The following is a 22,565-nucleotide window of genomic DNA, read 5'->3' as shown; positions in this document are numbered from 1 at the left end:
CAAGGTCGTGAGTAAGAGATAAAGAGACCACTCTTACAATGTACAAGTGAGACAAGACAAGCACTCAATTAATGAGTGTTGTGCTTCAGATTAGGGATATTAGAGTTGTCATTTTTCTTAACTTTTGGTCAAAAAATTTTCTTAAAAATTTCGGATGGGTAGGCGGGCGGGCGACTTCACACCTAGAATCATGAATCGAACCAATTTCCTAGGGAGCTGCCAATTCCAGTTTGGTTCGATTTGCTTTCGAGTAGTTCGAGTGGTTTCCGGTTCTTTGCACACCCTTAGTAAATATCTAAACAATTACAATTTTAATATTTTACATCATTATATAAAAGGTTTACTATGTTTGGCCATAATGCAATGAAAATCGTCGAAAAATATTTAAGTATCATAATTCTTAATAGTTTTTTATATTTATTTTTTTACACAGGTTCATAATTTTCAATCATAATTCAGTGCGAAACTTAGTAGACATTATGATTTTTTAAATTTTTAATGTTTTACCTCGTTTTAGCGGCATGACTTTTTGTCATTATGACTTTTCCTCGTACTCCCTTGCAAAATATTGCAATTTTTTTTATAAATCTATTATTTTTGTAATAGTCTAGGAAGTTTTCTATAAGTAACGACATTGGCTCTTAACGCAATGGAAAATGTCATAAATGTCTAACTCTCATTATTGTTTTTACCATGTTATATACGCAACATTATATACTTTTTCTTGTTAGTTTATTGGTGCTTTTTTCACAAGAAATTGCGAAAATGGTTTTTACGTTTTCATTCTTAATTATATACATGGACTCGTGATTTCTTTTTAAATTTGTTGTTTTCTTATATTTACGATGATTCACTCACGTAAAACAAAATATTTGTTCTTGATCTAATGTGTCCAAAATAGATTAGAGACTGTTTTCTAAATATGTTCATTTGACAAAATCGTCATATTTATTGGAAATTTTTGTTGTCACTTATTAGGGAAAGCACTATTTTCTACCTCTTGTAGATATGTTTTCATTCTAAATAGAATAGAAATTTCAAATAATCTTTCCTTGCTATCTCTTTCCACAATCTTCTAGGTCTTTCTCCCGTCACTCTTCGCCTTTGTTTCCAGTCACTTACTCGAATCTCTTCATTGGATGAAGGTCTTCGTCTTATCATGATCGAACCGTCCAAGCGACCTTCTATCATCTTATCCTCGACCGAAGCAACTTCTACCTCTTAGCGGATAGCTTAATGTGTAATTTCATCTTCTCTCAAAACCCACACATCGAATGAGTCATTCTCTTCTTGCCAACACTAAATTTTACGAACATGATATAACCATCCGGCCACGGGGCATCGACTAGCCTTATGGCCATTCTCCAAAACATTCCCTCAAAAGATCAGTTGGCATATTGTGGTCGCCCTAAACGCCAGACGCACCTCCCCGCCATGTCTATCCCATGTATTCTCTAGTACACAATCTTTATGGACTTCCTCTATTTTTTTTTGGCAAAATTGATCCAAAGATACCGGAAGCATTCACTCTTTGCAAACCCTTTCACAAGGCAAACATACCTCATGATATATTATGCGGGGGTCATTGCCGACCGCACTCGATCGAGTTATTTTGAAAAGTTTTCTTCACTTAAGGGAGCAGTTGTAAACTTACAATACCAAAATGTACTCCGTACAAGAGTTTCAGAACTTCGATATGTTAAGTAGAATAAGAAAGAAACGGTGACGACAAAGATGATAGGATGAGAGCAAAAAAGGAAATTCAGCTATTATCTCCTTTGACTTGACTTCCTATATTTGATCGACTTGTTGCACTCAATTGATTAAATTCACGTCCATAAATAAAGTAGGAAAATTGTCTAAAACGTTTAAACATAGTGTACTTTTGTAAATTCAATTATAAATCTTTTAAATTTATTAATTGAGTTATAAATCTTTTCACTTTTTATCATTTGAGTCCATGTGGTTAATTTTGGCAGAAAATTACTATGTGGATTCTACAACTTTGTGTGGCATAGCTAGTACTAGTATGGCCAATTCTTAATGATATTTTCATATATTAATATATATATATATATATATATTTTTTTTCTTTTTCTTTTTTTCCTTTCTTCTTCCTTTTGTCGATGGCTGGCCACTAGCCATAAGGAATGGCTAGGTAGATTGGCCTTGCCCATCACAGGTGAGCCCCTGTTGGGCAAGTCTTGACGATGGGAGCCCTTGCTTAGACGAGGTCAAACATCACCTTGACCTAGGCAATGGATGGCCTCACTAGATCTAGTGATTGGCTAGGGTCGGTTTCGTCCTGCCAACATTTGTGACTCGACCCAAATATATTCCATCGATGTGTTGTGCTCGATTGATTAGATTGACGTCCATATATAAAAGAGACGTATAAATAGCATTCTCCTAATTTCGGGAATTCCAGCCATATTCAATGAAACCTTATCTTGTCCTTGGGCATGTGAGATGACCACAATGTGAGGGAAATGGGTCAAATTGGGGTGTGGGGGTGGGGACAGGGGGAGGATTGCATAGGACCACAGAATCATCCTAAGGAAGGACCCGTGTTGCATTCCACCCAACAATGACAACGACCCAACCTGCGCATTTCGCCATATTTGATAGCTGTGGACACCCCGAATTCGTGTCTCAAAAAGTGGGAAACAACAGGTTGGGTGTCTTGTTTCACCCCCACACGGAAGAAAAAGAACCCCTTTTCCTAAAGTTGCAATGGATAATATATATATTTACATTTATTTGGTCAATGACTTATCTTAAAAAAAATAAAATGTGGCGTTCGATTCTTTATTCTCGAATTTGATATTCCCACTTAGAGTTCCTAAATGACTATTGACAAAGTCTCGTTGGAGTTCTTGATGCTGGGGGTAACCTTGCGATGTGAGAGGTTGACCCAATGATCATAGGTTTTGGCTGACATGCACTGATAAAAAAAAAATGAAATCAGACTAAATTTAATGATGATTTGGAGCCAAATGGAAACGAACCTTTTTTGTGATTTGGGTCGGTTTGAGTCCGGAATTTGACCCGACTCATGTCTTCTCTTTTATTCTTTTGTTTCCCCAATTTTATAAATAGAGTATCTATTTCATAGATAAAAGCGAACCATATTGATAAAGGATGGATGCTTGTGACAAAAGGACGGTCGAGAAATCATATAAAGGAATGATAGCAAGAAAAGGTGGGGGCGGGGGATGCTAACACTTGGCAAAAACGCAATAATCTCAACATCAAATCGTGATCAAGCTTGTTAAAAAATTTGCAATGATATTGATATAAATAGCAGAATTAATAATGAGAAAAATAATTTATCTAAAACAAAATTAAATTAAATTTTTGTGATTGCTCTTTCGAGCTAGTCAAGCAATAAATTTGCTCCACACATGTATGACAACTTTTTTCAGACATCCTAATTTTGGAAGTTTCACAACGAAAATTAACGTTCATAATGTTTTGGTACTAGATCGTATACAGGACAATAGTTTTGGCACTTTCAATGTCATTTTTCCTTACTTCGATCACGTTTTTCTTTTGACTTTATGACATGCATATAATGTCTAACTACGGTCCATTTCTTGCTGGAAAATAGGCATGGTTGATCTAGTCAGACCTATATAATCACTAGATTCCTCAGGCTCGGCACTTACATGTTCATCACTGTGGGTTTCTACTGTTTCATCATTGCTGCAATCGACAGTCCCATTTTTTCCTCAATTCTTTACCTTGTCGAATATGGTAAATACGAATTTCAATCAACGATTTATAACTTAGACAATAGCCCACACGTTCTTTCTAGGGACATACTCGATGTAAGATATAGAAACTTCTTTTATTCGCATGTTACTTCCTCATTATCAAAAGATTTTAGACACTCTTTTCTGTCTCACTTTTACATCGATCTTTTGCATTGGATGAACCATTGTCGTTGATGGTAAAATTGCTCATTATCACAACCCTTACATGAATGTCTTTGCTTTACCACAATAAATTTTATTACCAAATGTCTCTGCAGCACTCATTAATCATACACGGAAAGTTTCGATTCCCGATGCATATGAATCGATCACGAGAAAGACGACGGGTCGAAAACGCCACGGCCTGCTTGACCCAGGATGCTGAGCCAGTTGCTTCCGACAGCGTTCGATAGAGAATCATGGCGTGAATCATTGAAGGAGGGATGATGATGACGGATGATGGACGGACGAGGGAGGGAATGGAATGGTAGGTGGTGCTCCCAGCGGAGCGAGCATGATGGGTGGTTGGGGTGTCTCCATTGCGAGTGTTTGTACTCCAAAAAATTTCGATTCCATCGAAGCCAGCAGCAGCGGCTGCTGCTGCTGCTGCAGCTCTGCAGCTGCAGCTCTAATGCCTCATGATAAGACTCTCCCCCCCCCCGTCCGTCCGTCCCTCCCTGCAACTCCCACGCGACCGTCTTTATTGTTTTTGTCAGTCCCCTTCTTGTTCTTTCACAAACCCTTTTTCACCCCCCCACCCCACCTTGGGTCTCCCACCACTTCAATAATTGCTCGAGATATCGCCTGTTCCCGATCTCCCTCTAGTATCTTGGAAAAAAAGGTTCCTAGTTATTGTGCTTAATCATAGAAATGTTACTTTTGAAAGTGATAATTATTCACAATAGAAGAGAAAATCACATGATACTTACTTAGCAAGTGTCGCGAGATTACTCGTTCATAAAAGTCAAATTTTTTTAAACAAGTTCGAACTCTCTAAAATACTTACCCATTTATAATAACATTACATATTTCGATTTTTTATCCGTGTCCATGTTTATAAGTATTCCCTCATCCAAGATTAATTAGATTATTATAGTACTTAGTAGTAGATGAGAATAGTAATTTAAGAAGGGGATAACTTGCTCTCTTCGCACCCCCATAAATCCTGCAAGAATCTGTATCATTATTCTAAAATGCCCGAAAACATACAATATCTTTTCTTTTTTATTACTTCTTTTCACTTATTGCATAAACTGACATGTGCTTTATGCTTGTGCGAAGAAAAGGGTTATTCGATTCTTGCCTATTTCACATATTACTTAGGTGGAAATTGTTGATCCTTCACATTCATTAGACAGTTTGGAATGTGAATTTATGAGTCTTGTGCTGAAAAGGAACTTCTATATAGGTAGTAAATAAAATGATTTATTTCACTTCCCAATTCCCCTCCCCCTCCCCAAAAAAAAAAAAAAAAAAGATCAGGGGCAGTACTTAAGGAGTTGATGTAATTTCTTCAACTTACCATCCGTTTTTGAACTTACAATCTTTGCACTAGTTTCATTGATGTTACTTACCAAATAAAATGAGAAAGATGACTAATTCTTTGGAAAACATGAATTTAAACCCTATAACTTGTTCCTACTAGATCAGCACATTACTCTAAAAGCCAGTATATACTTTTGCTAAGAAAATGGGACGGAGGAAATTAGGTTTGCTTAAAGATGGTATTGGTTCAAGGACCATGGTATTGGTTCAAGGACCCGAGGTAGCTTGCTTTTCCAGGATAAGAAATTCCCCTTTTGGGCCGGTTGTGGGTGAGGGATAAAGAAAATATCCCGAGACAATTTTTAAGTGGCAAGCACTAGGACATTGAAGTCACCTCATGCCATACACAAAGGAAAGACTCAAACAGCTTTCAACGAAAAGGAACTTGTACCCAAACTTGAAATAGGTGGGCAAGTAGCGTAAATCTAAGGGCACAACACAGCTCCCTCGAAGGAACTTGGCATACATAACTTTGAGAGGAGGAGTACCTCGCCACAAAAAAGGATCTCAGCGACCGGGGTCGGGCAACTAGCAATGGAGAACATCGCAAAAAGAAAGTGCTCCCCACTAAAAAAAAGGAGTTTTCGTAGTGGACACATGCCTTTTTCCAACCTTCCATAAGAACCGTATCAATGACTACAATAATACCTATTAAAAAGATACAGAAATTCATCATGTAAGTTAGAAAAAGGAGGAAGAAGTCTGGTTTCCCAAGAAATGCAGCAGCAGCAGCATATGTAAGAGTCAGAAACTGGAGTAGAGCCATCTGCAGGCATCAAGTAACCGTAGATGGGAGGGTGGTGAATAGCGCCAATGTGAAGAATTGAGAGAATGATGAAAAGCAATGGGTGTGATTACTTAGAAAAGAAAGAAGTTCGACAAGGGGAGGAATATATGAAATGATAACAGCTAAATCAAGATGTTTCTCTCTCCTTCCCTCCCTTTGTTCTTTTTTTCTCCTGCTTCTCTTGGAATACATGTTCATTGGTCTTCTCATTGTTATTGTCATTTTATGTTATGTCTCAGTTTATAAGAATGCCCATTTTGATTATTTATAAAATTCCAATTACCATCATTTATTTTGATCCTACTCCTCATTCCAAATGGCTTATCATTTTTACTAATCCAAACGCTACGTTAGATGTTCCGAGAGTCTTGAATGTTGGCAAAGGTCGAAATTCACTCGAATCGGCATGGGACACTTCAGAAGATCTTCTTGTATGTTAACAAAAGGGTTAGCTTGCCCGTCGAATTCTGTCTACTATGCTAGCGAAAAATCTGTAAAAATAAAATAAAATAAAATAAAATAATCAGACATACTATTTCAAGTGATGGCTATTTCGACGTAACAAGATAATATGGCTGTTAGCTTTCTGTCCCACCCTTTCCTACCTTTTTCTCCATCTCTCTCTCGGTTCAATCATGAATCAACACTCTCACCCTTAATAATAGACATGGTCCGTGGGTGCGTCATCGATTGGCAAGGATGAAAGTTGAGGCCAAAACTGGGGCATGGCCCATCGCGGTGGGAGTTAGAGCACATAGAAGTGGGTGCCAACATATGTGACTAGGTTTCTGCACCGAAACAAAGGTGACAGCTGGCCAAAATGCATTTGATGAGTGGGGACGGAAGGGAGAATTTCAGTGCACCCGACGCACGAGAGCATGATTTGTTTGCATCGTTAGATCACCTGGGACCTCTAATTCTTTAGATCCAATCCCGATTCCATTAAAACAGAGTTCTCCAATTTCACTTCAGTCCCAAATCTGCTGACAAATCCACAAATATCACTGAATTCTTCAACATTATTAACAGCAGGGATAATTAGGTGTTTATTATCTTCTTCAATACCCCATGTTCGTATGAAATAACAATAATCTCTTGATGTTAACGATCCAGTAGTGATTTTTGGATGCGTCAACAAATTTGGGATTAAATCTAAAGATATAAATTTTTCAGGGAATTACCCTCAAATCACAGGAGATCTTCAGATCCGAGTCTCGTCATCCGACGGCGCATTCGAAACAGGCTCATGTATACTCGGTGTGTGGAAAAGGTTTCTTCAATGGAGCGAGGGTTCACGACACAAACACACATGTTGAGTTCTTTGCCATTCTAATGCAATCACAATGTTGCATTCCCTCCCCCGGCCCTACCAAAGGGAAAGCTGTGACCGTGGCGGTGCTTCGTTCGTTTTTGGGGGCTATGCCATGTGAATGGGCAAAAGAGGGAGGCTATGATCTCCTTCATGTCCCCACGGAATTGACGCTTGTGGAGGCGCATACCTTCGTGGCTAAAGCGCTGGATAGAGTATTGATTGCTTTCTTTAGAAGGTTGGTACTCTTTGAACAGTGCCAAACTGATATTTTCACATTCTTTGTAGGACTGTAATGTCTTTTACCTGCTCTAGCAGATCTATCGCGATCAGTGATCATTCGAACTCTTTATGCATGTGAGATCACATGATCGACGATTACGATAAACGTAGTTCATATATACTTGAGGCCCTATGGATATTTCTCCCATGAAAGGTTGGCACCAAAGAAATCTATCATGTAAAATTAATCATTGCATTTTTAGATTGCAAGGCATATCGTGAATTTCAGATTTGGGAGGCCTGATCTCTTGTACTTCATAGTTTTTTTTGAAAAGTGAGGAGGGTAATTGGTATTTTCTTTTTGTGTGACATATTCATTTGGATTGTTAAAGGGGTTCTAAATCTTTCACTAAACAACTTAAGCATATAAAGTCTAATTACAAACTTGATTTGGACAATTCTTTAATATCGCAAAATAAAATTCTTGACATTCTTTCTTCAACCTCAAAATTCTTTCTTTCCTGTTAAATAATTGTACTCAGGACAAAAATTAGTGTTCTCCATGCCTTTTATCTTTCCTTTTGCCTACACTTTTATTTTGATCTTTGAATTTTTGCTTGTTTTACAATCGAATCCTTGAATTTTTAGTTTGTCTAGTCAAGTTCTTGAATTTATCTAAATTATCTCATCAAATTTCTCTGACTCCAAATCGAGTTAATTGGAGCGTACACACATTGGAGCACGTGAAAAGCTGAAGTACAATATTCGTGCTGAGACTCGTGGTTTTCATCTTTGATATTTTTAGGCCCGTGCATAAGTTGACAGTCCACATTGGCAAAAGGTTTTCCGTGTGAGACTCTTCTAGCTTCGATGGATGCATTGACTCTAATCAAATGGATTTGAAATTGAAGGGATTTAATAAGAAAAAAATTGCAAATTCAACAATTTGAGTATATAAATTTTGGAAGTTGAAATACTTAATTGGAAAAATAATGAGCAATTTAAGGGTTCGAAAGTTCTTTTGCCTTCTTTTTAAAATTAATTTTCCACCGTACCATTTCGTGAATAGAGATCTTTAATCAACTTACAAGACAATATGATCAAAGGAAACTGAATTACTTGATAATGAGAATCTAAACGAGCAATGAACAAATAATCAATTCGCTTTAGAGAGTGACAAAGTCAAAAGCTGAAGAAAACCTAAAGGTTGAAACTAAAACTTAATTTTTCTTTCACTTCCTAGCTTAATTAGCTATCTACATGCTTTGCATGGTCCCAGAACCCTAAATCAAATCGCTCCAATCTTGTCCCATAGCTTTACCATCCATCGTCCTTTATTTTTGCCATCACAGCCGCCGGGAAAGTGCTTCTTGGTCCACGAGCAAAGGCACGTCCGGCGACGTTCATGCCGCTCAACGTGCACTTGCCCCGGTTCTGCCCGGGGATGTTTGTGCAGGAAGAGCTACTCGACGGCGGCACCGGCCCCCTTCGGAGCGACTCTATTTGGCCGTTGCTAATGTTCTTCGACCACCCTTCTTCCAGTAGGGGTCTTGCGGCGAGGGCGAGGTCGAGATTGCTCGATACAACGAAGAGGATGCTAATGAGAAAAACAATGGTTGCTGTGGAGAAGTGATGAGTATGATCATAACCCATTTTTGGAGATGAAACTAGGATTTTTCTAGCCTTCAAGGCTTAGGATTAGGAGATGAAATGAATTTGAAGCAGGTGCATGTGAATATATATACACAAGGCAAGTTAGTGGCCTTGTTGAGATGTCAATTTGTCCGAGTTGACTCGACCAGCCGCGGTTTTAAAAGTCCGAATTGAAAAAGGCTTGAGCAACCGAAAAGGGAAGATCATCATTTCATGAATGATGTTTGACTCTATGCCCTTTCACATTGCGATTTTCGATAGATCTGTCGGTCGATTGCAATGAAATTTTTAGATATGTAATTTTTTATTTCGTAACTCGACTCCATCACGATGAATGCACCGAGAAAGTAGGTCGTGTTCGAATAGCTTGATCTTTTTTCTTTTCGATTGAAATGGTCTTCAATGTCCAGCAACAAGCAATTTGCTTTTGACTGCAGAACGAGAAATTGGGGTTTGAAGGTAGAAAGCGAGAGAAATAGTGGACTTTCTCAAATGTTTGGGAGAAGCCGGCACAGCAACTTTTCTCATTGCATAAATTGGGTAAAATTTGGAAAGTCCTGTATATTTTTAGGGAGTATAATGAATTTTGGAAATATCTAAGTCACTAAGTTTCACGTTCTACCAAGAGTGGCTATGTTTTTATATATGCTTTCTGATATAAGTTATTAGCATTAAACATGCATTTTGGGTGAATAATATGATTATTCATATTACAACGTACGAAAAACTCTATGTACCAAACCGCTAGTGTAGCATAAAGCGAATCAATAGTAAAACGCTATTATCTCCTTATAGCTGTTATGCAACTCTTGTTATTTGTTTGTTTTATTTGTTTCACGAAAAATAAATGATTTAGAAATTTTTTTTTGAAAATAATTGCTTAAAATAACTAGTTGATAAAATATATTATAATTATCGACTAAAAATATTTTTCGCTAATTCATTTTTATAAACAATACAAATCATTTTTAATATATTTTTTTTACAAGTCATTTTTTTTTCCTGAGATACAAAAGCACCATTTATAAGTTTGTCCCTATTTTCAGAGGACTGTTCTTATTTTCCATTCGACCATTTTCAAATCTGATCTTGTGATCTTTGCATCCCTTCGGGCACGCCACGAAGAAAAAGACGTCTTTGCTTATCCCATCAGGTTCAATCTTCCCAAAGTCAGACAAAAAGTACATTGAAGTTTAAAGTCAACCAAAAGTTAGGCGGTGGATTAATAGACTGAACCATCTAATAAGGTCAAAATTAGCATAATGTTGACTCAAACCCATATCCTTTCTTCTAATCTATCATATGCTAGCTAAGCGCGACCGATTCGTGAAATTGGTACATCGAATGACATGACAAACTATCATTAAGCATTGAATATGGCCCGCCGCTTAGGCGTATACCAGCGAGTCTGCCGTGTAACTTAGAATTTTGGCTTTCTAGACTAATCTTAAGTATACCTAACCTTGGCCAAACTTGACAACCATATTTCTACGTCGGTTCTTCTGGCAACCTAGGCAATTTTTTTTTTTCAGCTGGAAGAAATTTCCGCAAGAGTCTTAGAGAGCTACAAGCTTTTTCCCTGTAAATCACATAAACTGCATCAACCCAAATAAGGCATATGCAGTACAAAAATGCATCGTCTGATAGACCATAAGAACTGGGTTTGCAGCTAAACAAGGACTCATTAAGCTTATCTGCAGGTGCAGGTCCTCCTACTTGATGCTGTACAGAAAGTAGCAGCACATGAAATCCCTTAAATCAGCGAAAACTTGGATAGTCATCGACAGCACACAAGGATCAGAGGGCCCCGATTAAATAACCAAGACATAAAAAGCATGCAGTAGAAAAAAAGAAGTTAATCCAACCACCCTCTAAGTTTTCGTGAAACTGCAGGATCATCCCCCTGCGATTCGAAAATAATTCTGGCAGTTGCTAACATAATGTGATAGATCTAGTAAACTAACGAAACGCAACGGATTGATCAAAATGTGCAGTTTCTCAACAGCAGTTGAGAAAAAATAGTGGAGTTGAAAGGCATTGTTTCATGTCTGAATCGTTTGAAACATGTCTAATACATGGATCAATGCCTTCCGAGGTAATTCTGTAATCCAGCTAGATAAAATATTTGATGTCGGAGCTTCCCCGTTGTAAGTATAACGGGTTTCCTGGATTTTGACAGGGCATGCTATGGAACAGAGTCCCCACATTTTCTCTGAGACACGATGGGTGTCAAAGCAAAAACTTTGCTATTACCCACAATATAAACAAGTAATAAGGTGGTTCAAGTAACTAATGCAATGAGACAACAGCAATGAGCATCGCATTTGGATAAGTCAAAAGTTGGGATGAACATGAGAGAATATACTATACAGATCCAAGAAGCAACCGAGGAAAATAGTGGTATATCACATATCAATCTAGAAACCTAGAGACAGATAACAAAATATACAAGTCAAATCACTGTTCTCACCAGTATAAAAAATACCTAGCTGACTTTCCAATGTCAACCAGTACAGAAATTGTATTATTGAATCTACATACAAATCAACCCTTGTACAATTTAATCACTCAAAACTCCTTTCTGTGATGGTGAAGCAAGAATTTTGAAACTCTGGTTCAACTAAGCAAAGACTCACTATCCTTCATATACTTTCATGGAAAAAGCAAACAAGCCGCAAAAAAGAGAGGGGATCTTAGAGAACAACCCAACGTACGGTTTTGAGATCTTCTGCATTGAGCAATGCTGCGAATGGACATTCTGTGAATCTGTATACACATTTCTCCCCAGCCTATGACCATAGTATATTTGTGCTTCTTGGGTCATCAGAATTCTACTTTCACTTACATCTGCAAGAACAAAAGATACATGATAAGAGGGTGAGAACTTTCGAAAACCCGTGTCCATAAATTTCACAGGATAAAGGACTACGATTTTATATGGTTTGTACATGAAATGATTCGGAAAACATGTTAAGTATGACAGCAACAAAATTACTTGGTTAAACACATGCATCAACTTAGCCATTGCAAAATGTTAAACCTTTGCGACAAGAAAAATCTTCTCTCAACAAAAGAAAGTCCCAACTGAGAACTGGAAATTTCAACCCCAAAATTAAACAAAAAAAAAAAAAAAAAAAAGAGAAGAAATGAGAACTGTGCATGGATGAAAACACAAAATGAATTATACATCAGCATGCAGAGCAAAAGAAGCTCTATATGCACTCAATCAAGATCTACTGCATATCCCAACAACTTGTACGTTACTTTTGAAGTTACACCTTTTGAAAAAGCTGGAGAAAGCAAACTCCAGCGATTTTTATCATAGAAAATAGTGTTTTTCTATACATTGCATGTAAAATGCAGAATGAGAACACTTTTCGAGTGCTTATATAGCAATCAGCTACAACTGTCAACATCACCTCTGCCACGGGACAATTGATTACAGTAGGAAATCATGCCATGCTTCTCAACACAAAAGAATTAAACTCACAAAGCATCATCATTATTTGCTAAAGCCAGAAATTACTATCATTATTTTCTCTTCCTTCACAAAACATATGAAACATTGTGGATACAGCCCCTATTGCAAAGATGTGAAGGAAAGGTGGGAGGCTAGGAACAAAGGGCTAATTCTGAAAGGAAACACATAACTTTAGTAAAATCAGGTTTAACATCATACAGTCAAGAATTTTCCATTTCCAGAATTTCAGATTTCTTTAATATATAGAAAAGGAACAAAATCAGAAGATGATTCAGCAAAGCCACATTAAAACAAGAAGAGTTTCTTGTTTTAGTATCATAACCTACCTTTACAACCCATCGGCATCAATTCTCAAGGGACAGCTTGGTCACTTCTTGTCCCAGTGCTCCGTAATTCTTGCAAATGAGAAGCGATATCCTGAATGAATTGAAGCCCCTCGTCTCCAACTCTGAGGTACCTAATTGTATGCTCAAGAAAAGAACGATCTGTCTCTAATGCTTCCAACCTCTCATACAAAGAGTGGACCTCATTTCTAAGAGAAACCAACTCATCCCCTTCAGACATCGCCACAGAAGTTTGCTCGATGGAAACAAAATCCTTATCTTTCTTGCTCGTTAATAATGGATTCTCTGGCATGGCACCCTGTCCTTCCTGGGAACTCAAACTACCTTTTGATTGAGAAACATCATCTGGCACAGATAAACGACTATCTTCTGCACCACCGCTTTCAGAATTCCCTGCTCTGCATTCTGGCTCCTCTGAGTCACGTACCTCATCACCTTTGGTTTCAGAATATTCACCATTAGTCAACTCAATCTTTTTACCGTCCTTAGGAGACAGGCCAAGCTTTTTCTCCAACTTCTTCAGAAACTGTAAAATGCGTAATTTTTCTTCTTTAATCTTGACTGCAGAATCAGCAAATTCAACTGTTCTGGTTTCGCTGATGACCCTATCAGCATGGTCAACTTTATCATGGCCACTATCTTCTAGAGAAATTTCATTTCCCTTGGCTTTTTCAGTAACTTCATGACTACTGGCCTCTAAATGAACCGACTCCATAATATTCTCAGACATTGGTTCGTTCGGGTACTTATTCCTGTAGAATTCAAGCTCTGCATCAAGATCTTGTATGTCTTTCTCCCTATCTGCAAGTAGGTCATTTGATTTTTGCAAAGCTTCCATATCATATTCAGCCTGCTCTTCCATCATTCTAAGATACTGTAATGCTTCCATGTGGAGTGTTGCCTTCTCCTCCTGCAATCTAGTAATCATGGCCATGGCTTGATTTGCAGCGATTGCAGAGGCATTTCTTTCTTCCTCCAACTCCTTATACAAGGCACTCATAGATTTTCTATCATGCTCAACCTGACGTTTCAACCGGTCAATTAAACCTTCACCTTCAATCTCACTGACTATGCTCCCATCCAAAGACTCAAGACCAGACTCATTTCTCTCAAGTGAGATTTTCTTTTGAAGGACCTGGAATGCAGTTGAGTTAGGAGCATCGGATGTTCTAAATTCATCACTATGAGTAGACAGTTTTGGACTAATATCATTGACTGATTGCTCAAACCCTCGAGCAGCAGATAACTGTGAGAACAAGTTCTTCAAGTCTTCACTAACTTTGGAAGAATCCTTGGCTAGCCACTGCTCAGCAAGCACACCGGACAACTGCCTTCCCCTGTTGCCTACAGCTATCTTATAGGCATCACCAAGATCCAAAAAGTTTGGCGCTTGTGCAAAATGGTCAGGAGATACAGTATTTGTTTCGGCTTTGTCAATTGCTGCAATTGGGCCAGTCTCTTCCTTAATGTCTCCATCAGAATATGTTGCTGCTGTTTTCTCATCTTCATCAGCTCCCGTAACACCTGTGCAGATAGATCATTTCATTAAAAGATAGGCCCATTGTCTTAAGTGCCAACTCTTTAACTGCCACAAATCCAAAAAAAAGAAAGAAAAGAAAGTGACAAAAGCATTTGAGTTCAAGCTCTGGAGTCAGACATAAACGTTGTGATTTCTTTCTGAATTCCAAGGATCAAAAAACATGATTATGCAGTATAAGCTCCAACTTCTATAATAGATGCATTAGAAGATAGAGAAATTATTTATCGTAGTAGAATATGAAGAAATTACATAAAGCATAAATTATGATGCACACAAGGCATACACACTACTGGTCCGCAGTTTTAGTCGGCTTACAAATATCATGATAATAATTGTCAGGAGAGAGAGAGAGAGAGAGAGAGGGAGGGAGGGAGGGAGGAAGGGAGGGAGAGGGAGAGAATCAAAACTTACAGCTCTCTATTAGTACTGTCTCAGGAGTGCTGGTGTCATTTGCTGCAGATGGAATGTCATCAAAGGAAATAAGTTCAGGTAGAGCAGCTGAAGCAGCATTGGTCTCAGAATTATCAGAACCACGGCAATTAATTTCACCCAAGCCATGCTCAGTAGTAGATGCAACGGAGTTCCCACCAGGAACTTCAACAACATCTAACTGCACTTGGGAAGCTGGAGAATGCTCATTTAATGAAGCTGGATCTATAAGTTTCTCTGAATTTGCATCATCACCTAGTACCACAATTAAAGGCTCGTTTCGAGCACAATCAATTCCAGATTCTTCTTTGAAACCCACTCTTTTAAGATGCCGAATGGCTGTTTCATCGTCATCAGAAAACAGGACATCTGACTCTGTATCAGAAGTAATTTTGAGCTTGGTGTATCCTACATGAGACAATGCATCTAGTCCACGATCTTTTTGGAGAGGAACTCCTTGCAATGTTCTTTCGTCATTTATCTTCAGGCTATACTGATAGGAGCCAACAATGCCTGATAAAGGAACATCTAGATCCACAAACTCACACCCACTTGATTTCGTAAGCACCAATTTTTGGGCATAACCTCTTGAAATCCATGGTTCATTACAGCAAGAGCAATGCGTTCTGCTTGAACTACATAGATTATGATCCTCAGAAAAGATGTTCTCTTCCAATTCAATATTAGAATCCTCTCCCAATTTACCCACCAGCAATCTGTATGTTTCAGCATTTGACTTGTTAATTGTAGCAAAGGAGAAAAGGCAATTCTCACACATCCTATGAACATCAGCGAGTTTATTGTGGGCATGGCAGAGAACCAAGGATGAGATCTCTGACTTGTGGTTGCCACATATCATGTCCCAATAAAATCCTACCCTTTTACCACCTAGAACATGATCAAGTCTAGAGCATAAAAGGCAAGGTGTTTGCAAACCACAATAACCAGCGAATTTTGTAATCAAGTACGAGAAAAGGGCATTTATGAAGAGCACAAATATGAGAAGCCATTCAAGAACTGCTGATGACAAAGCCACTGCAAATCCCCGGGGTATCTTCTCCAGTTTATCATAAGATACTTCCCCAGCAGCCATGCCCAGAAAAATTCAAGTGACTTCAAGAATAGAACTTAACAAGCAACAGAATTATGTCCAATCTTCCCTCACAAATTAATAGGCTCAGTCCCAGATTACTCCTGCAGCAAGTGATAAGCAGCGGAAGAAAAATTTATTCAATGATGCAAAGATATGCATATCAATTCTACACTCATTTGTACAAAATATAGTTGTGATGCATTGACACCCTTCTTCCTATCTGGCTTCACACAAGGGACGTGAGTGCCTATGATGGTTTGCAACTCACATAGATGCATATGCTATGCTTAACAGTATCGCAATGCATGCAAAGCATTCACGCATAGTTGTATGCAAGTGTCTGAGCGTTTGTAAGCAGGTAACACAAATGGTCCAATACAACAAATTTGAGAACCATTGTATAGAGTGCACGATAGACTGCTGCCAAAAGAAGTTCTACAGGACTCTCCCGCAACATGAATTTAAAAAGCATGTATGATTCCAATTGAGAATCAGGCTCAATGCTTCTCATAACTCCATTTCCTTGCTCAGATAAAGTAAACAAGAGTGCGAAAACTGAATAACCTCATTTTGGTTTTATCGCGCAATCAAGAATGGTTTATTTACCTTCTGAAAGGGGTAACTAGAAAAGAGTTTGCCACCCACACATTTCACCTTCTTCTCTCTGATCCCTTGTGAAAAAAACAAAAGAAAATGGTCCAATCAGAGAACAAGCGTCTAAAGCAATTGGCCAAATATCCAAGCTTAACGTACACAAAAATTGCCCCAGAAAGAAGACCAGCTATTTGCAGAAGAAAGAATCGACTGTCATACAAAAAAAGCATCACCACCCAAAATCACACCATCAAAGGCAAGCAATTTTCCAGCAAATGAAACCATACAAACTCGAACACATGGAATCATTCATCAATCAGATCAAAGGAAATCATAACAACCAAAAAAACAGCCGGATCATGGAATCAACGATCAAGCCGTGAAAATTCAAATCAAGAACCCGGAAACAAAAAACAGATTCAGAGACGCCCACCTACTCATGCGATGGAAATTCAACAGAAAGAACGGCTCTGCGAATTGTCCGTAACAAGAGCGAGGAACGAAACTCGATCGATCAAATCAAACCAATCTCTCGAGTTCGGCAAGCCGAGCCAGGAACTGGGTCAATAGTTTTATGGGAAATGCCAACCGAAAGTTGGAGTCTTTTCAATGTTGTCTCTCTCTCTCTCTCTCTCTCTCTCTTTTTACAGCGAATCACAATCTGCATTGCACGTAGTATTCCCCCACCATGGCCAAGGACGCATTATTCATTAAAAAGAGCAATTGGGCCTATACATAATGTTCGTCGGTTGCATGATATACAACGCAAGAAAAGCGGGGAGAGAGAAAGAAAATGCGAAAAGACGGTGAATCAGCACGCCGACCAAAGAAGGAAAAGTCGGCTGCTGATCCAAAAAGAGAAAACGACAGCCGGTGACAAAGTGTACTGCCCACCAAAAACAGGTAAGCCGCCGACCACGGGGATGCGAAAAAGACACGCCTAGCCCCCGGATCTTCTTCGACCGCACGAAGGAATCGTTCCTCGGAGATGGGTTTCGGCCGGCAAGTGGAAAACTTTTTCGAGGATTTGCCCGACACGAACTTGAATATGCTCGCAAGTCGAAAACTTTTTCAAGGATTCGTGCGACGTGAACGTGAATAATGATTGGCTGGACATAGAGGATTACAAGAGCTCCTTTGAAGCCTTCTCCCCCGCCCCCGACCGAGTTTTTCTCGTTATAGAATATTAATCATCACCGTCATCATGTCATATCATGTTATCACATCATGGAATATGTCATTATTGATAGTATATCGAATGAAGTTGTTGATGTTAAGTAGTTATAAAGCTGACGAAAAAGAAATTTGGTAAGGAGCAAGTGACCATAAAAAGAAGAGACCGGGACTTTAATCGGTTAATGTTTAAATTAAGATTTTGTCGGGAAGTGTTATCAGGGTACCGGGACGTTAATTAAGGAATTTTCAATGTTCAAAGCGTTTGTAAGCATAACATGTGAAAATAAACATATTGAAAATTAAAACTTTTTGAGTTGGGTCGCTTAAGAGGTCAATGAAATCTTTCTAAAACATGAATATCAAAAACTTAACCAAACCTTAGGCTAAAAAATTACTTTATCAGGGAATCGATTGTATGGAAATAAGGTTTAGATTGCAAACGTCTGAATAGCCATGTTACTCGTTAGGAGAGCTTTTCCAAATGGTGCTCTTGGCTTGCCTCCAGCACTTCATTAAGAATAAATAGCCATAAAATTAAAATTAGATATATCAGAACAGAAACATTAAAATGTACGACTGTAGTCTCCAATCAAACGGAGATGGTGAAGTCTGTAGTTCTAGAATGCTTGAGATGAGACAGACAGCCTGGCTTAGTACCCATAAGTTTGACCATAATCAAAGCCATAACCTCTAGTATGACCTGGATTAGGGAGAGATGCTTAAGTGTTGTAACCTTTTTCCAACAAAGCAGAAGGCTCTCTCTGAGCTGTTGTGACTGCTTCAGCCATAGAATTCTGCAGCAGAACAATTTGCCGTCGGCATGAAACATGTAAATGAAAGCAAACCAATAATTCAAGTATGACAATAAAGATGCGCAGGCAAGCACATTGGTGCATGTACTCAGGCCATTTCCTAGAAACAAAGGAATACTGAGACCTTTCAAATCAGCAGGAACTTGTAGGCGTGGTTTGCATTTCCTTGGAAAGCGTTATTTGCAATGGCCAAAAGAATTGTTTCCTGTATTAGCTGCTGTGCTATCTGTACCTCGGAAGCAGTTCCGCTGATTTCAACTGTCATTTCTCCAGCAACTCCATCAGTTTTTTGTATGGTAACAGCAGCGCTATTTCTACATCGTATGGAGTCATAGTGGAGTCAGATGTCCCGATGGTAGCATCAGCATAAGGTTGGGCAACTTGCATCTGCTGTGCAATCTGCCAGGGAAAAGGCATTCCATAAGTCCAACACCTTCTCATGCGAGGAGCACTGCAATTATGCTGCTGGAGAGCGAGAGGTTCCTGGAAACTCAAAAAAAGTTCACAGCTGCACAAACTTGTGCTTGATTTTGAACTTTCAAGCGCTCACTAACATTGTAAGAAGTAGAACCACGCACCATGCTTTAGAGCTATGGAAGAAAAGGAGGATCATTGATATGAAGATCAACTGTATTTGGATTCATAGGGATTCAAAGGTAAGTAAACAATGATCAACCAAAGGATATTTCCCCCACCAATTCAATCAAGAGCGAAGGACAACTTTAGGACGAAAGATATCAGTTGGTGCTATAATTAACTCTTAAACAGCAAGATCCGATATCACCAGCTGCTTTCTTATCAATATCAACAAACCTCAAACATTGATATATTTAGCCGTAATTTCATGAGTACCCTTATCCATATGACTCAATGTTTGGGAGAATCTAGAGGGCAATTCTGTATTTATCGAAAAGGTTTGGGACAATCTTCTCATATTTTGAACAATATAATTATGGGAGAAAATGGCATAGTTCGATTATTGTTGGGATAAAACTATAAAATCTCTTTAGAAAAACTTCCAGTTATACACATAGTTTACCTTTCGTGCTTAAATTTACAGCACTGCAGAAGGGATTTTCCATTAATAATTTCAAAATTTTAACCAAGTCACGGCTAAAATGTCAGCTACTAACTTTTTTGGGTTAATCTCTTTCTTCTTGTCGGCCATCAAAAAAGCAAGGCGATCTAAGAAAAACCCAAGGCGAATTTACATTGAAATTTTGCTTGATGATATATTTACATATAGTTACATATAGGCCATAATTCATCATATATGTGTAATTAATTAAACTGGGTTCTCGTACATGATCGTCAACCGTAATCAATTCTCATCTGTTTCACAATTTTTTGTCGCCAAGATACTACTTCAGCAAACAACCAAAAAAAGATTCATGATTGTTGAGCAGCTTAATATCCATAGCAATTGCAGTTAAATAGTATCATTGCAAGAAAAACGACTATGTACATGCTGAGCATACAAATGTTGAAGGTTGCATTGTCTCGTCCTTGGACACATACAGACTTCAAAATGGGTTTGTTTTTTATAGCAGTTATCAAGTTCATGTTTCTAACTTTCCCTTGAAAGAAGCTGAGCCCTCCAACACAAAAACCATCAAAGATCCTAAATTTGTCCCAGGTTCATATCAGAATGGATGGCGTGGAATAACAACCACACTCCAAAGGGAATGGGATTTGATGAAGGCCTCATTAAAGCCCCACCATCACCTCCACCACCAACCGCTCCTCGTTTGAGCTGGTTGGGTAGGTTCTGTTTCATCAAATAACAAAAATTCACCTCTCCACTTATATAGAACCACCAACCAGACTCGCCATCCCCAACCCCTTGCCACCGCTGCCTCCTGGCCGGGCGGCTCTTCATGCTGCCACGGCTCAGGCAATCCCATACATTGTCTAGTTTGAATTTCGGGGAAGGACATTCGAATCGAACTGCTCAAAAAATCAGACGGAGAGAATTTATACGACGTGCCCCAAACCCCTGAAGGTACGTACTCAAAGCCGCAGGAGATATGAATAAAGACGAGCCTCAAGAAAGCCCCATTGTTTTATCGTCATCATATTCATCGCCATCCTTGTCGTCCCCAAGCGAATCGGATGTGGAAGAGCTACAACCGATGCCATTTGGCCCGGCTAAGAAGAATAGCCGCAGGTGCCTATCCAAACAGCTTTCGATGTGCGAGACCCCACGGGACATTGCATGGGAGAAGCGGAGGCGGCAGATCCTTCACCAAGAAAGGAAGAAGAACGGAATTAACGACTCCGATGATATCACCGACGAGGATTTGAATGAGCTCAAAGGGTGCATAGATCTAGGGTTTGGGTTCAAAGAGGAGGAGGGTGTACAAGAGTTGTGCAACACTTTGCCGGCCCTCGACATTTACTTCGCTGTGAACAGGCAGTTGTCACCGAGCCCGGTATCAACACCGCAGAGCAATGGATCATCACTGTCATTTTCGATGTCGTCGTCCTCGCTTGGTGGAGGATCTTCATCCTATGGCAGTCCTAGGAGCGATTCCGACACATGGAAGATTTGTTGTCCAGGTAAGTTTTAAATGCATACGTAGAAAATGTGTGAAGACAATCTCAGCCTCTCAAATGGGCTGACGGTGCTCAGCAAATGAATTGCTTTTAAAGAATTTCCTCTCGTGGTAAAAGCTGATTGTACATCCTCTATGCATCAAACCGCTCATTTGTTCTAATAATTTTGTTCTTCTTTGCTCTTGGCGATTGACATCTGTTTTGTAGGAGACAGTCCTCAGCAAGTGAAAACCAAGTTGAGGCATTGGGCTCAAGCTGTGGCATGTTCCGTGAGGCTGCAGAAGGATGGCCTGTTGTAATTGCAAAAGCAGGAAAAGAGGGAGAGTGGTTTGGTTAAATCAGGGTCTTCCCTTCCCATTGATCTTTCTGATAGCCTAATAGACAAAAAAAGAAAAAGAAAAAGAACTCAATTATGTAGCTTTCCATGGTAATCTCTTAGGTTAAGAGAATGACATTTCGATGATGTCAGTTCATTATAACTTCGGTTAGGAAAGAAAATTCTCCTCCTCCGTCTGAGCTGTATTTGCTCGACTAATTTCCGTAATTGGTGGGTAAAAGATGCAGATGAAAAAGATCTGCATTCAGCCTATCCATAATCAAGTTACCATTTGTCTTCATTTTTTTCTTTGTTCTCCCAATAAAGATCTATATGTTCCCCCCACCCCCTTTTTGCAACTCTTTTGGCTAACTAGATGGTATGTGCTGTCTCGAGTTTGAGACGAGAAATCGAGATCATAGTGCACGTGTACCTATCTAATTAAAGAAAAGTGTTGTTTGGCTCACTTTGAGCCTTTTATGATTACTCTTGCTATATATATGTGAAGTAAAATTTCTTTACATCGCCATGTAAATATATTTTTACATGAACGATCTTATCTATCCTTGATTTGATAGTTAGTGAGAGAACGAGTAGTTGAAATCTTCCATTCATGTGTGAATTAGATCACTTAGATTGCTTGTGCAAAGTTTTCTTTATAATAATGGTGCATGCTCTAATTTCCAATATATAATAGATACTCATTAAGTAGCCACTTATTTCCATTCCGTGCAAAACCACCATGACTAACACTTTTTCCTTTGCATAATTAGCCCGTGCCCGTGCCCGTGCCCTAGTTTACAAGGGAAAATGACACTTGTCTCACTTCATAATTTCGAAATTGCTCATACGTCACACATATAACCATCCAATTCAACTAACCACCCACATCTTATTATGCATAACCATCTAATCAAATGCACACATGCGTTTCCTAGCCCTAGGTGTCGATT

At 38.9% G+C, this 22,565-nt stretch overlaps 2 protein-coding genes across 6 annotated transcripts; one reads left to right on the top strand and one right to left on the bottom strand.

The window, feature by feature from the left end:
- Positions 1-11,576: 11,576 nt before the first annotated feature.
- LOC104432519 (myosin-binding protein 1) lies at positions 11,577-17,487 on the bottom strand. Of its 5 annotated transcripts, none has more exons than XM_010044958.3 (5): positions 17,186-17,487; positions 16,765-16,829; positions 15,048-16,259; positions 13,079-14,620; positions 11,577-12,118 (listed from the first exon to the last, which is right to left on the bottom strand). In XM_010044958.3, the coding sequence occupies exons 3-4, from the start codon at positions 16,156-16,158 to the stop codon at positions 13,104-13,106; spliced, it is 2,628 nt and encodes an 875-aa protein (XP_010043260.2). In that variant the 5' UTR covers positions 16,159-16,259; positions 16,765-16,829; positions 17,186-17,487; the 3' UTR covers positions 11,577-12,118; positions 13,079-13,103. The 5 variants fall into 5 exon arrangements, with proteins under 5 accessions (XP_010043260.2, XP_010043261.2, XP_010043262.2 ...); XM_010044959.3 differs by having other exon boundaries at positions 16,765-16,822; XM_010044960.3 differs by having other exon boundaries at positions 17,190-17,487.
- Positions 17,488-20,530: 3,043 nt separating this feature from the next.
- Positions 20,531-21,698, top strand: LOC104435263. The gene has a single exon (XM_039305485.1). It carries the CDS (start codon positions 20,768-20,770, stop codon positions 21,308-21,310), a length of 543 nt encoding a protein of 180 aa, XP_039161419.1. The 5' UTR covers positions 20,531-20,767; the 3' UTR covers positions 21,311-21,698.
- Positions 21,699-22,565: the final 867 nt, after the last annotated feature.

Source organism: Eucalyptus grandis, chromosome 2, assembly GCF_016545825.1.
Source record: "Eucalyptus grandis isolate ANBG69807.140 chromosome 2, ASM1654582v1, whole genome shotgun sequence".
Lineage (NCBI taxonomy): Eukaryota > Viridiplantae > Streptophyta > Magnoliopsida > Myrtales > Myrtaceae > Eucalyptus > Eucalyptus grandis.
Note: the sequence above shows the minus strand (reverse complement) of the source record. Positions and strands in the feature narration are given on the sequence as shown.